Genomic DNA, 22,563 nt, shown 5'->3' on the forward strand with positions numbered 1-22,563 from the left:
CATCTCTAACTGAAGAATCTGAAAGCAACATAAGTCATTATCTTAAGAATCATGAAAGCAACGTATTAGTCATTATCTTAAGAATCATGAAAGAAACGTATTAGTTTTAATCTCCATGGACCAGCAACGTTGGATGCTAAGCTTGCTAACGGATATTTTCCTACTTCGATCCGTCGTTACGTGTTTTCGCAAAAGACGTATGTTAGAGGAAATATCAAGAGAATCGGTTCAAGTATGTTAAGGCTATCCCTTCTTTTTTTTTTGGCATGATCCAAATGATACAAATGAAACGAGTAAAATACACAACTTCCATAAATGACTCTATTCATAGAAATACTAGGAGTGTCTATATTCTTGATTCCCCATGTGAATTATTATTATAGCTTGTGTTCATGGGTCTCAGAAAAATACGTATTTGATAAAGTTTATCCGACATGTATATTATTTTTATGACATTCCGAGAAATCTTATTAACGTATTTCTTATGCATTTCATGCATTTATACATGTACATTGACACATGACCAGATGGCGTTATATACGCGTATAGTATATGTATATGGGATATGGGATATGGAAAAAGGTTACAACGTTATATACGCACCACCACCTGATCAGCTGGTATACGTTGATGTTTTGCCCACAGTGGTCGAAATGATATGATGGGATGCCCTCAGAGACTTGATGATGTTATGAACACATATACCTATGCACGGTATGACATGTATACGCATATGCATGACAGTATAAAAATAAAATAATTCACAGAGTTATGCAGACGTACATGTCGAGTCTTTTACTCCATGTTTCTCTCATGTCTATTATTTACTGATTTTCATTCCTTACATACTTGGTACATTATTTGCACTGACATCCCTTTTGCCTGGGGATGCTGTGTTTCATGCCCGCATGTCTCGATAGACAGGTCGAGAGTCCTCCAAGTAGGCGATCAGCTCAGCAGAAGATGTTGGTGCACTCCATTTGCTCTGGAGTTGCTTGTTTGGTCAGTATGATTTTGATTTGTATTGTTTGTTATGACGGGGCTATGTCCTGACCTTTATGACAATTATGTATTCTTAGAGGCCTGTAGATAGATGTTATGTACATAAAAGATTGTATGGCCTTGTTGGCCTATGTTCAGTGTACGAGTGATTATTTTGGTCTTAGAGGCCCATATGTCTTATGTATAAGTTGGTATTACATGTTGCATTCTACTTATCTCACGGCAGCCTCTCCAGCTCAGTTATCTATGATAGTATAATACGAAAAGATACGTTATGTTGGTACTCGGTTGAGTAAGGTACAGGGTGCCCGTCGCGGCCCATCGGTTTGGGTCGTGACAAAAGTGGTATCAGAGCAGTTCTGTCCTAGAGAGTCTATAAGTCGTGTCTAGTAGAGTCTTGTTTATGGGTGTGTCATGCACCACACTTATAAGCAGGAGGCTACAAGACATTTAAGACTGTCACTCTTTCTTCTTACTCTAGATCGTGTGGTAGAGCTTAGTTGTAAGAACTCAATTTCTTAAACTATATCTTATTCATAATACGATGATACCTACATCCAGAAAGATGGTTGGTAAGAGATATAGCTGTGGAAGAGTTGAGTTAGAGGAACTCGAGTTTGCATCATTCCTATGATGGATAAATGTGAGGTCTTCAGCAGAACATGTGTGTACCTTACGTGTAAGCTTCTTGATAAGGATCCTTAAGACAAGAATATCTATCAACCTCTATGGTGAAAGGCAATGAGAGATTCAGAAGATAGATACAAACTTCAACAAGTAAAAGGAGCAAGATGAGAAGGGTACGAGGTACCCAGTTAATGAAGATTATCGGTATTTTCAACTCCGGCAGAAAAATATAAGCATTGTGACTTACCTTCAACAGTAACAGATGAATGTATAATTGGCCACACCCATCTCAGTTATACCCTATTGGAGGCTAACATGTGTAGTTTAAGAAAAGGACAGGATTTTAGGATCCGGCTGGGGTTAGAGTAACCCAAAATGGTAAATTGATTGTTTGTGTTAGTTGACATTTTCGAAGGATATTACAAAGGTGCTAATAGATCTCCTTGTGAGGCACCCAGATGGTGCACTCTAGAATATTATAATTAGATGTGAATATTAGCATGAAAAAAAAAAATAGAAGATAGGCACGGAAAGCCTGGAAGGGATAAATATTACCTTGGTGTGGCTCGCATCCCTAGTAGAGCGAGAACGTTAAGCAACCCGAAGAGCCACTGGATGGAGCAAAGGGGAGCTAAAAGCAAAATAATGTCTTGTTCGAGTTTTCAGAATAAAGTGATTAACATAAATGTTAGCGGGAAATAAGAAAAGAGTTAATGAAGCATTATGAGTAAGATATGATATATGGATGACAACGGTAGATCAAAAAGATGACAGTATTACAGAGTCTATAGTCAATTGAAGGAAAAGACGAGAGGTGACAAGCCTTGAGACAACAAAAAAGTATAGGCCATAAAGTCATATCCTCATTTCAAGAAATAAGTTCGTGACTCTAACGCAACTACCGGAAGGAAAAGTTAGACCCCAGAACAATAGAAATAAGTATGGGCTGGTGAACAAGATAAACTAAACATGAATTAGGGACTGTGTGATTGGATAATAGTCAGCATCATGAGAATTTCAGATTTCGTTCCGGCGATAATAGAGTGGACAACAGAAGAAGATTCATGAGAAATTTAGAGAATGGTCATTCAGGAAGACGCATTTATTAAATCTTATTAACGTATTTCTTATGCATTTCATGCATTTATACATGTACATTGACCAATGACCAGATGACGTTATATATGCGTATATATGTATATATATGTATATGGGATATGGAAAAAAGTTACGGCGTTATATACGCACCACCACCTGATCAGCTGGTATACGTTGATGTTTTGTCCACAGTGGCCGAAATGATATGATGGGATGCCCTCAGAGGCTTGATGATGTTATGAACACATATTCCTTTGCATGGTATGATATTTATACGCATATGCATGACATTATAAAAATGAAATGATTCACAGAGCTATGCTGACGTACATGTCGAGTCTTTTACTCCATGTTTCTCTCATGTCTATTATTTACTGATTTTCATTCCTTACATACTCGGTACATTATTTGTACTGACGTCCATTTTGCCTGGGGACGCTGCGTTTCATACCCGCAGGTCTCGATAGACAAGTCGAGAGTCCTCCAAGTAGGCGATCAGCTCAGCGGAAGATGTTGGTGCACTCCATTTGCTCCGGAGTTGCTTGTTTGATCAGTATGATTTAGATGTGTATTGTTTGGTATGGCGGGGCTCTGTCCCGACCTTTATGACAATTATGTATTCTTAGAGACTTGTAGACAGATGTCATGTACGTAAAAGATTATATGGCCTTGTCGGCCTATGTTCAGTGTACGAGTGGTTATTTTGGTCTTAGAGGCATATATGTCTTATGTATAAATTCGTATTACATGTTGTATTCTACCTATCTCACGGCAGCCTCTCCAGCTCAGTTATCTATGATAGTATGATACGAAAAGATACGTTTTGTTGGTACTCGATTGAGTAAGGTACCGGGTGCCCGTCGTGGCCCATCGGTTTGGGTCGTGACAAGAAAACTGTTAAGTCGACTCATGAAGTACCCCCGAACTACTTGGGATGAAATAAACAACGCGTATTGTGCCGAGGTCCGAGCAGACGAGGACGACCTCAATGAACCAACTCATCGACTTACCTCGGTACATGCCGAATTCAGAAAAGATCGAAGAAATGATATCAGAAGGGACCTCGCAGCTTCGCGACCCAACAGAAAACGACATCTACTATATGTCAGAACGATAATTACATCCTCCTAACACCACGAAGAGGGCCCACCCAGACCAAGGACAAGGACTCACCGGAACAAAAGAGGTATGCCCCCTTTATTATCCACTCACAAATATTGTGTGTCACCTATAAAAATAGTCTACGCCCTGGAGAAGCTCGGACCAAAGGTGAAGTGGCCACTAAAGATGAGGTTAGACCCCTTTGCGAGTTCCACCAAGAACGAGGGCACAAAACCGAAGATTGCATCGCCCTAAGATAGGAGGTCATAAACATGCTACAACAGGGACACCTCAAAGAATTACTGAGCGACCGGGGAAGGGCCAACTTTGCTAGAGGACCTGAACAATATCAAGGACCGCCGAAACCGCCCTCGTCAACCCGCACTGTACACATGATCATCGGCGACATCAATGATTCTTCCATCAACAGTGTGAAGTTCACCATAACCCACAAGCTCAAACGGTCAATCACCCACCAACGGTATGATGAAATCGAAGAAAGTATCATCTTCGATAAGTCAGATACCAACGGTTTGGTTTTCCCTCATTATGATGCCCTTGTTATCATTTTACGAATTTTAGATATCGATGTGAGACGCATTATGGTAGGCGATGGGAGTGGTGCCAGGGGTGGATTTAAGTGGAGGGGGTGGGGTACATGCACCCATGCTCCCCTCCCTAGACTGTGTATAAATAGTACTAATTTTACAATTATGTATATAAATATGTTTGTGGCCACCCATGCTCAATTGTCTACCTTGCTACACTGGTAAATCGGTGCCCCTGTTTCCCCTAGGTCATGGGTTCGATTCCCCGTCCCTTTATGTATTTTTAATTAAGTTTTGTTTTAATATTTAAAAGTCCCTTTTGGCTAAAAACACATCCCACGTTTTTAGGGGAAATGTGGGTATAATCGATCAAATCCCTAAAAACAAAATATGATCTCAACCGACTCTCATATCTCTCTCTCTCTCTCTCTCTCTCTCTCTCTCTCTCTCTCTCTCTCTCTCTCTCTCTCTCTCTCCTTGCTCTTTATTTCAATTCACTCGTTGCAGCTTTCTTCTCCTCTTGCTATTCCTCGCTCTATCTTTTCCCATTCTGCTCAATGTTTGAATCTCTTGCCGAGATTTTATCTTGTTGATAGTGATTATGATTGTTTATTTTTGAAATGAGAAGTAGTTGAATACTATTTCTAGTGGGAATTTAAGAGAGCTGGGGCTTTGAAGTTTTCAATTTTGATAGATTATTGAATTTGTGCACATATTATGTTTGAAAAAAATATTTGGCCAAGTCAAAGATTGAAATGCATGAAAAAGAATTTATGCCAAGGAATTTAGTGGGACAATAATTTAAGTTTAAAATATCTCCAAATTAAACAAGTGTAAATATTTCATATTAATTAGAACAAAATATGAGAGCTTTTCAAGATAAGCAACGAAGTCATGAAGTGCTCACAAGATTGATAGTGTCAGAAGTGGCATATAGGGGAAGTTTGAGGCCAAAGATAGCTAGGAGATTGAATGATTTGAGTTTTTATCCTTAGAACAGTGAGTTACTGAGAAAGTGAGGCATATGTAGGCTTTTGGCTTCTGTTACTTGGGACCTCTGTCCAAGTTTCAGTTTTGTTTTAAAACCAAACAATATAGTTATTAGTTATTGAAAACGTTGCTCCAATCCATACACAATTAAACTGTATAAGTTCAAACATACATATACAAATGCCTAATTTTTGTTGCTACCGCAAGCGTGTAAAGAGCATTCTCATCAATGAAGTACATCAAAAATGATCTACATAATAGGATGGATGGTGATTTTTTGAATGATTATTTAGTTTGCTATATAGAGCGTAGGATATTCAAAACTGTAAGTAATGATGCTATTATCGACCATTTTCAAAGTATGAAAACTCGTCGAGGACAATTGTAAAGATAACCCATGTTCTTAAAATCCTGGATACGCCTCTGAGTGGCACGTGCATTATCTACCCTCGAGTACTTGCACAAATGAAACTTGAAGATAAGATAGTGTCGCATTGCATCACGCTAACTAGTTTTAACAATGCAGTTGAGCGAACATCTTGCAAAATCACACTCCCCGTCTTGGCCGGCGACGTCACTCTGGAAACCACGTTCCATATCATAGACCAAGACACATCGTACAACGCCATAATAGGGCGACCATGGATACACACTATGAGAGCCATCCCTTCCATCTTATACCAAGTCATCAAATTTCCAACTCCATGGGGAATATTCAACATAGAGGAAAATAACGCACATCCCGGGAATGCTACCGCATCGCCCTAGACTGCACAATCACTCAACAAATGAAGGATGAAGAAAAAGAGGCATAGATATTAACAAGGTCGAGGTCGATATGTGACGATAGCGAGGACGTCATCAGAGACCTCGATATGGTCGAAGTTGCAGAATCGACCATAGAAAACCTCGACCCTGTTCTATTAGACAGCAACAACCACAACAAGAAAGCTTACATCGGCTGCAAACTTCAGAAACCAGGTAAATTCCGTCAATTCTTAACTACTAACGCGGACTTGTTTGCTTTCAGCCATGCAGATATACTAGGTATCCCGAAGAAAATCACCACACACAAGCTGAATTTCGACCCATTCCACCCCCCCCCACCCCCCAGTAAGGTAAGTCAGGCATAAGTTCAACTCCGGGATCAATGATGCAGTACGCAAAGAAGTGGAAAAGCTATTAGAAAATGGGGGTATTTTGACTCCCTAACAGAGCCATTTTCTAATAGCTTTTCCACTTCTTTGCGTACTGCATCATTGATCCAGGAGTTGAACTTATGCCTGACTGACCCCAAGGATTTATTCCCATTACCCCATATCGACCAACTCATCGACGCAACGGCCAGGCATGAATTGCTGAGCTTCTTGGACGCCTACTCGGGCTATAATAAAATCCTCGTAGAAGAAGAGGGTCAGGATAAAATCACTTTCATCACCCATCAGGGGACGTACAGCTATAGGGTCATGCCATTCAGACTGAAAAATACAGGGGCAACTTACCAAAGGTTAGTGACGAGGATGTTCAAAGACCAACTCGAAAAAATAATGGAAGTCTATATAGACGACATGCTGGTCAAGTCCAAAAGGAAAGAAGATCACATCGACCACCTGAGAGAAACTTTTGACATACTCAGACGGTACAAAATGAAACTAAATTCCGAAAAGTGCGCATTCGGCGTGGCCTCAGAAAAATTTCTAGGTTTCCTGGTATCACAGCGAGGGATTGAGGTCAACCCCAACCAAATCAGAGCCATCGAAGGGATACCAGAACACCTGACCACCAAAAAACAGGTTCAGAGGTTGACTGGCCGTATCGCCGCCCTTTCAAGATTCACTCCGCGATCATCGGATAGGTGTCACAAATTATTCAGTGTACTCAAGAAGGATAACGACCTCTAATGGACTTCTGAGTGCGTCCACGCCCTACAGGAATGAAAAGCATATTTTCCATTGCCACAATTACTTTCAAAACCAGAGTCAAGGGAACGTCTCCTTATCTACCTCGCTGTATCCGAAGTAGCTGTGAGCGCAGTCCTAGTCCGAGAAAATAAAGGTACGCAGTCTCCCATCTATTACATTAGTAAAAATACTAGTCGACGCCGAGACGAGATACCCTCATCTCAAAAAATTAGCCCTGGCCTTAGTCGTAGCTTCACGAAAGCTTAGACCATATTTCCAATGCCACCTTATCTCGGTCGTCACGAATTTCCCCCCTAAGAAGCATTTTTCATAAACCCGAGCTATCGGGCAGGTTGGCCAAAAGGGCCATCAAACTGCGCGAGCACGATATCATATATCAGCCGTGAACAATGATAAAGACACAAGTTCTTGCTGACTTCGTCGCCGACTTCAACATAAAAATAATGCCCGAAGTTGAAAAAGAAGCGGTCCACGCTTCTCCCCAAACATAGGATCTCAGACGTGTCGCGTTCTTGAAGAGGTCCACGAAGGCCATTGCGGAGCTCATTCCAACAATCGGGATTTGGTCAAATGTCTCATACGAGCAGGGTATTACTAGCCCAACATGAAAAAAGAGGTCGCGGACTTCGTGAAAAAATGGGAGCAATCCCAAAAGTATGCCCCAAGCAGGCAAACGCCTCCATTCAGTCACTTCCCCTTGGTCGTTCATCAAATGGGGAATGGACATCGTGGGCCCCCTCCCGGCAGGATGAGGTAACGTGCGATTCCTTTTGGTTTTGACTGACTATTTCTCTAAATGGATAGAAGCAGGAGCATTCGCCCAAATACGTGAACAAGAAGTGATCGCCTTCATATGGAAAAACATCTTATGCCGATTCCGCCTCCTCAAAGAGATCAGTTGTGACAACGGACCCCAATTTACCGGAAAGAAGGTCGCTAAATTTTTTGAGAAATGGCATATCAAAAGAATACTCTCAACGCCATACCATCTCGCGGGAAACGGATAAGCGGACTCCTCCAACAAGTCGATATTGAACATCATGAAGAAAAAACTCGAAGACGCCAAAGGGTTGTGGCCGGAAATATTACCAGAAGTACTCTAGGCCTACCGAACAATGCCGAAGACAAGCACAGGAGAGACGCCTTACTCATTAGTCTATGGGACTAATGCAGTAATACTAGTCGAAGTTAGAGAGCCGACCTAAGATACTCCCACGAGAGCGAACCGAGGAACGATGAAAACATAAGGCAGAAGCTTGACGAAGTCGAAGAACGAAGAGACATGGCCCACGTAAGAATGATCGCCCAAAAACAACAAGCAGAACGCTATTGTAACAAAAAGGCAAAGGGCAGGCCACTCAAAGTCGAGGACTAGTGCTTAAAGCTAAAACACAAGCAAGCAAAGACCCACAGGAAGGCAAACTGGGAACAAATTGGGACGGCCCGTACAAGATCACGGTGACAACGAACAAAAGGTCATTCCAACTAGAAACAATGGAAGGAAAGCTACTACCAAACAACTGGAATATCACTCACCTCAAGTACTTCAACTTCTAAGAGATAAGGCATCCCCCAAGTCGTACTCTTTTTTCCCTCACTTGAGTTTTGTCCCAATTGGGTTTTCTCAAGGAGGTTTTTAATGAGGCGACGAATGGGACACCTCAAGCCGAAGTACACAAAGGCAGAGGCACAGGATGACTAGTTCAGTGCTCGACCTCTGAAACCTTCTCCAGGTCGACCAATGAAGGGACTAGATAGACTGGGATTGGGTCTGGAACGCCAACCAACGCTCGAAAATTTGTAAATTTCTCCAAAGTGTATGAACAAAGCAACAATACATGAAGTTTATTTCTATTTCTCCAAATGTACAACCAAGGCAGCAATGTTTAAAGTTCACGATGTCGACAAACTCCGCACCTAGATAAGTTATGTTTGACGTTGTTTGAAACAACACCTATCGACCCTCGGCCATAGTCAAACATACGTTATGTTCGACCCTATTCAAAATAATATCTACTGGCCCTCGACCATAGTTAAATATATGTTATGTTCGACCTTATTTGAACCAACACCTATTGGCCCTCGGCCATAGTTAAACACAAGTTTTGTTTGACCTTGTTCAGACCAATATCTACTGGCCCTCGGCTATAGTTAAACGTAGGATATGTTCGACCTTGTCCGAACCAACACCTATCGGCCCTCAGCCATAGTCAAACATACGTTATGTTCGACCCTATTCAAACTAACATCTACTAGCTCTCGGCCATAATCAAACTTAGGTTTTGATAAGACCATATTTGAACCAAGTGATCACGGCTAGAAAATCAAGACAACCAAGCGACGAAATAAAAAAACATACAAGTACGAACCACAGGAAGATAATCAGATGCAAATAACAAAGTTGATATTTCAAACTTAGAATATTTTTACAGAGGCTCATGAAGAAGCCACCAACTACACACAAAAGTATACAAAAAAGAGAAAAAAAAGAAGATTAATGGCCACCGCCCTCATCACCCGCAGCATCCTCGCCAACTTGGCCTTCAACTACGTTGCCCTCTCGACCGTCAACACCCTCGCCATCGCTGCCTTTGCCCTCAGGATATGCAGCGTCATACCAGGTGTTTTGCTCAAGCCGATTTACATCTTCATCCCCATCACCGACCTCTAGACTAGTAGGATCATACCCACAAGCAATTCGAGCTTCACGAGCCTTAACACGGGCATCTTCAAGGGCAGCCCCAGGAACAGATTCTACCGCATGTATATCTCGGAACACATCCAATTAAGTCTCAGTGTGAATCCATTTGAGCCTTCTTAGCCTCTAAGGCGGCCACCTGGTCCTGAAGGAGGGAGTTGTCTCTATCCATCTCCCCAATCCTCTCATCAAGCCGCTCCTCTTTAAGTATTGCCGTCTCCAAGTCGCTCTCTCGCTCGGAACAGAGAGTACGTATCACTACCTCGAGGGCCTCCGCCTTCCTCAAAGCCGCCGACCGAGTAGACTCCGCCCTTTTCGGCTCATTCTGCTTCTCAGTAATCTCGCCATAAAGAACCTCCATCTGCAGATGACACTCCTCCAAATGCCTGCGTCGCTCGACCACTTGTGTATGGAGATCACCACATTGAGCCTCCACGGCCCTGCTAGACTCGAGCTCTTCCTCTTTATTTCTCAGCATCCCCTCAAGGACGTTGTACCTCTCGATGACCCTCACCAGCTCGTCATCCTTCTCTTTTAGTTCATCTTGAAGGGTTTGCAAATTTCCGCCCTCACCAAACTGCCTACAAATTTCCTGGTACTTGCCATGGTACTCGCGGTATTTTTGCTGCAACTTCATAAAAATAGCCTTACGCCTTGCCTCTCTTCGGGCGCTTTTGATTTCCAAGATCATGGTCTGAAAGAGAAAGAAAAAGAAGGTAGACAAAATAAGAACGAAGCTTAAAATTTTGAACATAATGGACAAAAATAAGAAGCGTCGAAAAACTTACTCTGAGAGCGAGGCCGACTATACTCCTCGATAAAGTAACATCATCCAGCTCTTGGAGGGTTCGACCCTCCACGTCGGAGCAAAGGGGACAGAGGGAAGGAACCATGTTTTTCGTATTCTTTAATAAATCTCGATCCATGAGGATTGCAATGGTCCTCGTGGACCCCTCCAATCTCACTCGAGCTGGGTAAATCCTTCCTCCATCATCCTCATCTCAACAGCATCAAGATCAGAACCCGTCTCATAGCCATCTTCGGCAACGCCTTTGCCTCTCCCGTCGGCCGGTGAAAAAGCATCGTTAGCCGGCTACGAGGTCGACGGCCCCTCCTGCCACAAAATATCATAAGCCACAACGGCCGGCCCTTCGGTTTTTATCGCCGCAAAGGGATGAGATACATCCTCAACGAGCTCCACCGATATCGAAACCTCAGACGTTATATAGACGTCATCTTCAAGTATTATAGTCGCCATCTCGTGAATGACAAAATCATCCATCACGGAATCTACAGCCTGGGCAACCCCGTCACCAACATCCACCGACCTTCTCTTGCGAGGAACCAAATTCCCATCGCTCGGCAACGATTCCTCTTCCTCGTTCACAAGACGGAATAAAGGAGAAGCAAGAAGCTTCGCTGTCGAAATATTTGCAGGTGGAGAAGAAACCGATGCTGAGGCAGCGGTAGATGGGGCCAAAGATCGAGCAGACCTAGCCGCGGTCGAGGAGGGGACAAAAGCATATGAACGAGAAGGCCTAGCCACGGTCGTAGGGGGATAGACGCCGAAGATGAGGTAACTTTCCTCTTACGGAATGTAGGAGGGGGAGCTCTCAGCCTCTTCAAAGATCCTCAGGTTGGAAAAGAAAGAATCAAAATAAAGTTATCACTATCATCAAAAGCAAACTATAAGAAGTAGGCGACTAAGAGGCCAAAACAAAAAAAACAGAGAAACTCACCGGTCAAGGAAGGAGCGAACCCGAACTTCTTGCAAAGCCTGGCCACTTGAGAATTCCCACGATGTGAGGCAGAACCCGGCCAACCCAGTCGGAAATATCCCCGACCAAAGTAGGGGGCGTAGTTTTGGCTGCACAAGAAGGGAACAAGAGTTCAAAACCTACGACTAAAACATACAGATCAAATATTTTAACGAAGAAAGATTAGACGCTTAGGAGTATAATTCCAAGTCTCGGGGAAGCCGTCCGCATTGGCCACCACATCTTCGATTCTGACAAAGAAACAATTGTGCCAGAAATGACGGTTCACCTTGTCATCCATCTTCACAACCAGGTATTTGCCCCCTTGATGGCGAAGGTGTAATATTGTCCCCTATAGAAACTAGGGGCGAAGAGATGCATCAGATGTCGGAGTGTGATCTCGACCCCGGTCAATTCCTCAAATTTAGTAAGTATCCTGATGAGATTGTAGATATATGGGGCGAGTTGAGCCGGGCAAACGCCATAGTAACGGCAAAATTCCTTCGCCAATGGGAGAAGGGGAAGGGCGTAGCCAACCTGGAAGTGGTATGCGTAGAACGCGCAATACCCGAGGCGGTGGATTTGTACCACATCCCGCCCTACAAGGACAAAATCGATGCGATCGGGAATGTTGAATTTAGCCCTAAGCTCTGCTAGATCGCCCCCTTTCATCGCCGACTCAGAGGCCTCGGGCTCGTCTTCAGGCGCCTTTGAGAAGTCTGACCTAACTTTCTCACCACAAGGAATTATTTCTTCCACCGTAGGAAAGTTCTCTTCTTCAATGGTAACAGAGACGCCATCAACATGAGGAGGCATAATCACCGCCAAGGGGACATGGTTATTTCCCTCACCGGAACCAGATGACACATTAGCCATAGTTCATACAAAAGAAAGGATATCCAAGTAAAGAAGCGTTATAAGCAACAAGAGTCACTGGAACCAGAAAAGAAGACGCACAACAATGGAGTAAAGAGAAGGAGACACAAAGATTCAATGTGAAAAATGTGTAAAGAGCGAATGAATGCCGTCACATCCCTATTTATAAGAATTTGGGCACCAAAACTAAGAAATTATGCCATCATTACTCAGCACTAGGATCGAAACGGCAGTCCCAATAGACAGACGCATGGAAAACGACACAAGCATCGGGAAAATACACCATGATGACGCATAATGTCATGATGTCACTCTGGTGTAGAAATGACGTAACCCTAAAAGTTACGGCTCACGAAAGACCACGTCATCATCTCATCTCAAACATCGCTACTCGACCCACTCGTCTAATCTTCTCAACCACAAAAAATAGAATCCGCTCATCAAGGTCATCTGAGGCCGACCTCAATAAGCAGAGGGACTAACTGTATAGGTCAAAAATTTTCCCAGAATATTTAGGGCAAAGTAATATTGAGAAAAGAGACAGTCGAGGTCGACCAAGAAACAACGATACTCGTGGTCGAGGTAGAGCACCACAGAAAGAGCTGTAACGACTAGTTTTTAGAATATGATATCAAAGAGAACATTCTAGTGAATGCTCTCTGCACTTGTACTATTAGAGTTTGTTAGGAATATGTCCCATATAAATAGAAAAAAAGATAATGAATGAGGGCATGTGATATTCATTTTGATAAGAGTGGGCTTTTGATAAAAGATTCCCTCTCTCTTGAACGATATGAGCATCACATTCTCATCAAGATTCTTGTTCATATTATTCTATACTTTTCAATCAGATCCGAGAATAATTTGAACATTCTAGGATTTGTCTGTCACTCATCATTGTCAGGAGGGACAATCATCTAGTTCATCCTTTATTGGGTGAATCACTTCTCCGATTTACTTAAATATCATTTATTGTTATTTATTGCTAGTTATTTCTCCGTTATTGCTCATGCTTTTCGGAATATTTAATGCATGTTATCCATCCACCACCAGATCTATATAACATTAGCCACATTTTCGAAACTCACATCTAAAAATATTATTATTAACTAAGTTTAACCCATCATTATATAAATACAATTGTTTTAGTCAAAAATTACGTTTTTCGTTCAAACACTCCCTCCATTTTAAATATTGGAATGATATGCATAACATGTTCCATCACAAGATTTAAAATGTATTATTATTTTTAATAATATTCTTTTATGGCAAATCAAACTTAGATACGTAAAATGGAATAGGAGTAATTATTAAGATGCCAAATCAAATTTAAAATATTATAAAGTGGAAATCATTGTAAGTTTAAATATTTAGAGAGAGAATTTTTTATATTTTAAAAAAGAAAGGTCCAAAGAATAAGGAGGTTATTGGATTGACCCAACCTTCATCATGCACGTGAAGGTTCAATTCAATTTCCCATCTCATGATCCACTTTCACATTCCTCTCCCTTTCCTAAAATTTAATGTGTGAAAAAAAAGAAAAGAAAAAAGATGCCGAAGAACCAAATCAACCAATCGAAAAGAAAGAATGTCAAGCTTATAGGATTGGAAATTAAGTAAGGGGGAAAGGGTGATAGGTGTAACTCAACTTGTAAATCTCGTCACACTTTTAGTCATAACATACCACTCTAACAAGGTAAAGAGAAGAGAAAAAAAATCACTCTTGTTCCTCTTCAATCAACTCTTCACTTTCCGTATCCTTTCTCTCCTTTTTAACTTCTATACTCCACTTAATTACTCGCAAGTTACAGCTAGCTTTCACACTTATGATTAGTCAAAGCTTCTCATGCATTGGCCTAATTATCTAGTAAAAAGAATTATATGTATCTTAACTCTTAAGCAAACAATTTGAAGAAGATTTATGGACACTGAAAAGTAGTTTTTTCTTTTGGGAAGAAGGAAGATGAGACATATTGTACCCACATAAATTCTTAAATGCAAAAAAGGGTCAAATTGTACCTCCAAAAGAAACTTAAAAAGGAGATTCCTATAATCAAGATGATATTAAGAAAAACTGAAGTGTATTTAGCTGGAAATTCATTAACACTGGCTAACAAACATTGAACAACAAAGTGATATGTGAAACAAAAGAAATAACAATCAAAAAAAAAAAAACCTTAATAGTACAACAAACCTTTTCTTTTACATGTCAACCTAAAGAAAAGAAATGTTGAGGACGTTGGAAATGAAATCGACTTTGATAAACACGTTTATCTTCAAAGTAATTTTTTTATGTCAAGCTCCAAAAATAGTACTACCAATATGGAATAAAAAAAGAAAAAAATGTTGAGGGAATATCCTTTCATGCCTAATTCTATTCTTTTTTTAATTTCTTAGGGTAAACGCATCTACTTTCCAAAAACACTTTTGTGTAATTGTCCTAAAACACTCTCGCCTGACGTACAAAGACTGCAAAAAACGTATCCATCCAATTCTCTCCCCAAAAGAATAATCAAAATTGTTTCTGTTACAAAACCAAAGCTAATCTATTACACCCAGTAATTGATTTTTTTGTTCTTCATTTGTAACACAACAAATACTTTTTTCAAGAAAAGGCATCGGTACATATCTTGTTTCAGCTGTAGTTGTTGAAAGGGTGCAGGGATTTCGGGTTCAGGTATATCATTTTCTTTTTTGGATTTCATCTTAATCAGCTGGGAATCGGGATTGATGTGCACTCAATTTTGGAATTTGCATAAACATTTTGTTTGCTTTTCAAGATTGGCCATTTCCCCAATTGTTGAAACACCCAAAGTTGTTGTTTTATAATTCTTTATTTATGTTAGGGATTTGGGTTTTAATTTGGAAATGATTTTTATGTACTTTTTCAGCTGCCCATCATTTGATTCATCATGTTAAGATTTGGGTGTTTTTGTTTGCTCAGAGTTAATTACCTAGCTTTAGAAAACCATTTGATCTTCAATTCTTTGTTGATAATCTATAGATGCAACCATTTATGAGCTTCTGAATCTTAGTACTTTTAGTATATTTTCCTAAAGTGACTCCTTTGGGTTTAAAAAAAACCTTTTAGTTTATAGACAGAATATATTTAACTGGATGGGTGAAAGAATTGGTTTTTGATTTCCATTTCCAAATAAATAAACACATAGTTGTAGCAACTTAGCAATGCAGCCCTTTATGAGGCTTTTGTCATCAAGGTATGGGATTTTTGTCCAATTACTATATTGACACATTAAGTATATGACTGAGTCATTGTTGCTTCCGCCGCTGGTGTATATATTACTACTCTATTATTGCGGCTAAAGAACTAAGCTGGAGGGTCTCAAGAGAACAACAACTGTGCGTCAAACTCAAAACTAGCTAGGGTCGGGAATATGATCCATACCATTCGATTTGGGCCTATTTTCATTTTAATACTCAAATTTTTTCTTTCCGAGACAAATCAAGAGTTTCTACAACTAGAGGTTATGTAAATCTCACAATTATCTCTAAGCCAACATATGATACCAGTAGCGGATCTACATGGAGTATTATGGGTGCTTAAGCACCGCCTTTAACCAAATTTAATAGATTTAAATAGGCAATTATCAAAAATTTTAGATAAGCATTGTGTGAGCACCCAAAACTAAACTCCTTTTCCCTCTTCTTTTGGAATTTTTTCGGCGAGCACCATGACTTCAAAATCTTGGTTCCGCCACTGTATGATACTGTAACCAAAGTAAAAAGATTCTTGAAAAATGCCGAACATAATGTAAGTTGTACACAATGATAATCCTAATCCAAACTAGTGTGTATTGCCTATATAGATCATTTGTTATTATTGTGTTTTCTTCTTATCTAAGACTAAGACCGCATGATTTTAGATGTACCTTGTCCCCCTTTTGACACATTCAATCATCATAGTGGCACTTACAAGCCGGTGCATTTGGAAGTCTATATCGGACATGGCCAAATCATTTTCAGCAACCTCCTCTCAATTTATACTTTTATGTATTCTACTTGCACATTCTGTCGGATCTAATCGTTTATACTTGTATAATACCTCCAGATTTCCGCATTTGATTGTGATAATTGCTTAGTTTTATGCTTATTCCTCAATGTCAGTGTCGCCTATCATTTCTTACTTTGCTTTATTTGTGGATCTAAAATGACCTCTTAGCATTCTTTTTTGGCTGTTTCATTTATTTGGCCTTCCACTTCTCCTGTGTTAGATTTGCTTTATCTATAACTACCCTTTCCTTCTTCCAATCAAAACAAACAGGAAGTCCCAAAATGGAAATGGTTTATCATGAGGACTTTTGTATAGGCATAGGATAAAATTTTACTACTTTTTGTAGGGTATATAGCATGACTTTTGTCCTAAATCTCTCACAGTCAATTTTTTTGGAACTATTTGACGCTACTTCTAGGATTGTATACAATGAAACTTGTGTCCTAAATTTCCCTTATTTAAATTTTCCATGCTTTAGGGGCTTAAAGGTCCATTGTTATACTTTTTGGTCGCTGATAATGCTCTTTTAAGTACAAATGGATAAGCTCCTTTGAGTCCTTTCAATGCTTCCTTGTCCTGTTTTATTTTATAGTGGGGGCAAATGCTGCTTTTGATAATGTAGAGATTATCCTTTTTGTTTAATTACTATAGTGTTTAGGCCAGCTTGAGAACACCTTGACTAGTTCCCAGGTTTCGTGCTACCTCCCACCAATTTAAGTATCAGATAACTCTGACCACCTAGGGTTAAACTGATAGGAAGAATCACCTAGTGTCGCATCTGCTGGGGTTCAAACTTTGTTTTCAGAGGTTATTACAACAACTCCTCTGCTTTTAGGCCATGCTTTGGGGGCTGTAATGTAGGGAGAAACTTGATTCACCATTACAAGAACCAAGTCAATTGATGGCATTCTATCCATCCTTGGTTAACCTTATTCTCCATGTCTTAATGTTCTCTTTCCTTCTTGCTGGCAGTTTCTCTGTCTAATAGGTCTCCACTAGCAAGGGAATCTCTAAATAGATAAATATTATTTCAAATTAATCCGTTCGCTATTCGAATTTTTTTTAAGTAAGGAAAATCGAATTATTTCCTTGAAGGGAAGGTGTTTCAATCAAGTGAAAGTACAACTTTAATTTGGTGTCTTTTCAGCTTTAATAGGAAATCTTTTGCTTCTTTTACATCCTCCAACACTTAATCTTATCTTTATGTACCTTAACTTTATTGTAAGTTTATTTTCTTAATCTCCCCAAATGTCGATCCAGGTTGCTGAATTTTGGTGGAGCAATTCCTGTTTACTCTACCATGTGCAAAGAAGGAAGAGGGATAGTGGTCGCATCTGTAGGTGATGTCACGACCAGAGTTTATTGCTGAACTGTCTTTTTAGTTTCTGTTTAACATTTTTATTTTGGTTATTCAGAAAGTAGCTGAGGAGATATCACACAGGGAACAGTTTTGCCCAGGTATTTAACTACAGTAATTGGTAGTAACATTTTAGCTGTCTTCAGACTTAACATACTGACAAGGAAGATAATGCAAATTGAATAAATTATTACTTTAGGATTTGTGGTAGCCATATTATTCTATACTTTAACTGTCTTTTCCCCTTTTATCTTTGGTTGTTCCCCTAGATTTCCTTGAAATTTCCTGCCCTTTTCACCCTTTTCTAGGAAACTACGAGTGCTTTCTCCGCTCTGGGATGAGATACAACCAGAGTCTGTAGATGTACATGATTATTATTAATTTATTTATTAATTTTGATAATATAGATGTACATTTTATCTCTTAAGTTCCAAAATTATTTTGAGAGATCAGGTTGGCAGCACATCTGAATATGTATATCTAGCTGTTTGGAGGGTTTTGCTAAAATACAGTTGTATGCTTTTGTCGAATGAGCATTTTTAAGGCATAGTAAATTGTCGATGCATTGAGAAATCAGGTCCGCCAGAAGTTTCATTGGTCAGTTTATGCAAGCTGAGTTTTTGGGGTTTTCTTTTAGCAAATTTAATGTGAATCCATCAACTGTGATAAATTTCTGAGAGATATTGTAAAGATTCATTTACTCCAATTACTTCTCGTCAAAAAGAAAATGATACATTTTCTCCAGCCATAAGATCTGCTTAATTTTAAAGCACTCGGTACTTATTGAGGTGTCAACCATCAACTCTTGCCAAAAGTTAAATAACACTCTAAAGCATTTCTGGGTTGGAAGTAGGAAAAAATATCAACTTACTTTTTAAATAATGGAGTATTGAAGTAGGCTATTTTCGAGGAAATTGTTCAGTGATGAAAAGAAATGCTACCTATCATTGCTCATCACGTTGGGATTGTTGAAGAGTCGATTAATTTTGGAACAAGTTTACACTAGGCGTCTCTCGTATAAGACCTTAATCACAATTAAAACTTGGCTTAGTTTTGGACTTTGTAGCTACTTCATGTAGGGCTATATTCTTTTGCCAAAATCAGGAAAATTAGTTGACACGTCAAGTACTTGATACGGTGCCTTCTTAGTCTTTGTTAAAAAAAGCTTTCTTCTCTTTGAAATGATTTGGAGGTTCATAGATGTAGAACATATAATATTTGCCTTCTCGGCAAAAAATAAAAAGAACAGATGATATTTGACTAATATGGCTCTGCAACGAAAATGCTTTCCAGGTCTGTAGTTTGTCATTGCCTATGCTAATGTGACTTCACTATTCTCTGGTGCTTTGGATCTTATGAGGCATATTGAAATTATAAAGGAGAATCTTTCATTTCTCCTATTGGGTGGTCTTTAAATCTAACTTTTCCAAATGAAAGTTTTGTGCTCTAGAAAGATTGTTGCGACTTTTCCATGTAGTAGCACTTCTGTTAGTGCCTGACGAGGATATCAAATAGTCAAATCTCTAATAGAGGGGGACGTGAGTGCAGTTGATAAACCAAATTCTTTGTTGTCTCCCTCTTCAACCCTGCGGGTTTGTTGTTCGTGCTACTAAAGGTTCTTTTTTTCCCACTCCTTTTTTGTGTCTGGAGAGAGGTGGCCTGTTGTCTTCTTCTAAAGTCTAAATGAACATAAAGATTGGGGGGGGGGGGGAGGGCATTACAAAGCACATGGAGCTTTGGTCATGGGATCGATGGATAAAGATAATTGACATTTGGAATTTTCAGTACAGCTGTATGGTTTATAGTGTCTTTACATTAATTTGTCTTTTTAATGTTTCAGGTTGACTTTCAAAAAATAACAGTTATCACCATCACTTCAGTATTTCCTGATTGAGGTAGATGCGAGCTTGACCGTAATGTCTGTACTCATCGAAGGGCTCCCTGATGCTGTTGCACTCAGGTGTCTTGCACGGGTTCCGTTATATCTTCATCCCAAACTAGAACTTGTTTCCCGTTCCTGGCAAGCTGCTATTCGAAGTCGCGAACTATTTAAGGCAAGAAAGGAGGTCAATTCATCTGAAGAATTTTTATGTGTCTGCGCCTTTGACCCTGATAATTTGTGGCAGCTTTACGATCCTATGCGTGATCTTTGGATTACCCTTCCTGTTCTTCCCTCGAATATCAGACATCTTGCTCACTTTGGTGTGGTCTCTACTGCTGGAAAACTCTTTGTTCTAGGTGGTGGCAGTGATGCTGTGGATCCATTAACTGGTGACCAAGACGGAAGTTTTGCCACTGATGAGGTATGGTCGTATGACCCGGTAACCAGAGAATGGAGTCTCTGCGCATCTATGATTGTGCCTCGTGCCATGTTCGCTTGTTGTGTGTTTGATGGGAAGATAGTTGTTGCAGGGGGTTTTACTAACTGCAGAAAATCAATATCAAGAGCGGAAATCTATGATCCCGAGAATAATGTTTGGGATCCGATCCCTGATCTCCATCGCACACACAACTCTGCATGCTCGGGAGTGGTTATTGCCGGTAAAGTTCACGTATTGCACAAAGGTTTGTCAACTGTTCAGGTTCTGGAAAATGTGAAGCAAGGTTGGACAGTCCATGAGTATGGTTGGCTCCAAGGCCCCATGGCTGTCGTTAGGGATGAGCTTTATGTACTGAGTCATTGGCTCATTTACAAGCAGGAAAGAGAAACACGGAAGATGGTAGTTTCGGCATCTGAATATCGTAGAAGAATTGGTTTTGCAATGATAGGTCTGGGAGATGATATCTATATCGTTGGAGGGGTTATTGGACCAGAGCGCTGGAATTGGGACATTAAATTGATTTCTGATGTTGATGTTCTGACGCTCGGAAGTGAGAGGTCAGTGTGGCGTCAAGTTAATCCAATGACAAGGTGTAGAGGAACGATCCTTGGCTGCACGCAGATGAGAATATAGGTCATGCATAATGAATTGAATTTCGTTGCAGTTTTCTTTGGATAAACTGCTTCAAAGAGGGTTTGAGTTGTGCTGGCAAGGTGCTAGGTGTGAGATGTATCTTTCTGGCCGCTTCCTTACCTCGCATGTAGAATCCTCTTTGCTCATAGCTGTTGGTTTTTGAAGTGAAGCTCTGTTCATACCTTGAATACTGGCAATTTTAACATGAAAAATACATGTATTTGCATCAAGGTTTCTCTAAAATTTTGGAGATAAATTAGCTCGTTGCGCTACTTGATTCTTTTCTATAAAAGCAGTGGGCATGTTTTGTCTTATTTTCAATCAAGTGTACCTTAATCTTTCTTTTTGGTGATTTCCTGTTAGTCAAATGAACAAAAAAGTCCATGTATTAGAACCAAATCATAGTTCAGCTTCAGCCACAGGATGTGTTAGTGGTGCAAGTTGTGAGGAGTCTTGGCCTCGGGTAAAGCTGGAGCATTATTGCATTCTCGTTACAGGAATGAGTGCACTCCAGTAGGAGGCTACCTTTATAATCAGTTATCGTTGAAATTGAGTTTGGATGTATATCATGAATCTTGGCAATCTGTTAACATTACTTGGATTATTACTCTTATTGCTCTATTCATAAGAAAATAGAAATATGACATGATTAGGCTGAATGACAGGTTGACAGGTGACATATATAATGTCGTTTTTGCACTTAATTCACATATAATTGTCTTGGTTAGTCTAGTGATGTGCACTATTATCCGTGATGATTTAATTGAGATTTCTAGGAGAACTTGGGAGACTGTAGTATTTTTTTTTTTCGGGGTGGGGTAGTTAATCAATTAAATAATGCAGAGTCATATATGAGCTATCCCTTTCTCCCTTCTAAGAAGACAAGACAGAAACAAGGCATCATAATTACCAATAAAAGAAATTAATGCTTGGATAATGATGTGAACCCCCCTTATTGATTAGCAAGTAATTAATGCTTGAATAGTGATGTGACATGAACAATGTGGAACCTTTCTTTCTTTTCTTGAAAGAGACTGCTGCATAATTGATTGCTTCCCTCCCTTGGATAAAATCTAAAGTGCTGATAATGCCCTATCCTTTATTCATTTTCTATATATATAAAATAATATAATTGGGTCACAAGTTGCCATTTTCTGATGGCAACTTGAAAGCTACCACAATCTCTTGTTTATTTGGTGTACAAAAGAGTAGCAAAGAATTTACTTTATATTATTTTTACTATCCCTACAATGATGTGATACTATCTAATTTTTCTTTTGGCCAAATATATACGCGGCCCTTAAAGTTGGCTTCAATTTTCATTTTGACACTTCAACTAAGGTCATTACCCATTGAATACTTTAACTCCAACAAAAGTGTACCTATTAAACATAACTTTGATAATCCCAAATCATCTTTGGTGCATGCAACTCCAACAAAAGTGTATCTATTAAACACAACTTTGATAATCTCAAATCATCTTTGGTGCGTGAATATCAGTTGCTATCTACTTGGCAAACAAGACCAATGATAAAATGACATGTCAACAAAGACAAGAAAAAGCTAAACTTTGAAGGGAAAAAAAGAAAATAAAAGAAAATAAAAATTTCCTGCCTGCATC

The 22,563-nt window shown here is 39.8% G+C and overlaps 1 protein-coding gene across 2 annotated transcripts; it reads left to right on the top strand.

Annotated features, from left to right (window-relative positions):
- The first annotated feature begins 14,982 nt into the window (after positions 1 to 14,982).
- LOC107822084 (F-box/kelch-repeat protein SKIP30-like) lies at positions 14,983 to 21,263 on the top strand. 2 transcript variants are annotated; one of them, XM_016648580.2, is made up of 4 exons: positions 14,983 to 15,296; positions 17,892 to 17,971; positions 18,047 to 18,089; positions 19,829 to 21,263. In XM_016648580.2, the coding sequence occupies exon 4, from the start codon at positions 19,905 to 19,907 to the stop codon at positions 20,940 to 20,942; it is 1,038 nt and encodes a 345-aa protein (XP_016504066.1). In that variant the 5' UTR covers positions 14,983 to 15,296; positions 17,892 to 17,971; positions 18,047 to 18,089; positions 19,829 to 19,904; the 3' UTR covers positions 20,943 to 21,263. The 2 variants fall into 2 exon arrangements, with proteins under 2 accessions (XP_016504066.1, XP_016504067.1); XM_016648581.2 differs by having other exon boundaries at positions 15,037 to 15,296; positions 17,892 to 17,967.
- Positions 21,264 to 22,563: the final 1,300 nt, after the last annotated feature.

Source organism: Nicotiana tabacum, chromosome 19 (genome assembly GCF_000715075.1).
Source record: "Nicotiana tabacum cultivar K326 chromosome 19, ASM71507v2, whole genome shotgun sequence".
Lineage (NCBI taxonomy): Eukaryota > Viridiplantae > Streptophyta > Magnoliopsida > Solanales > Solanaceae > Nicotiana > Nicotiana tabacum.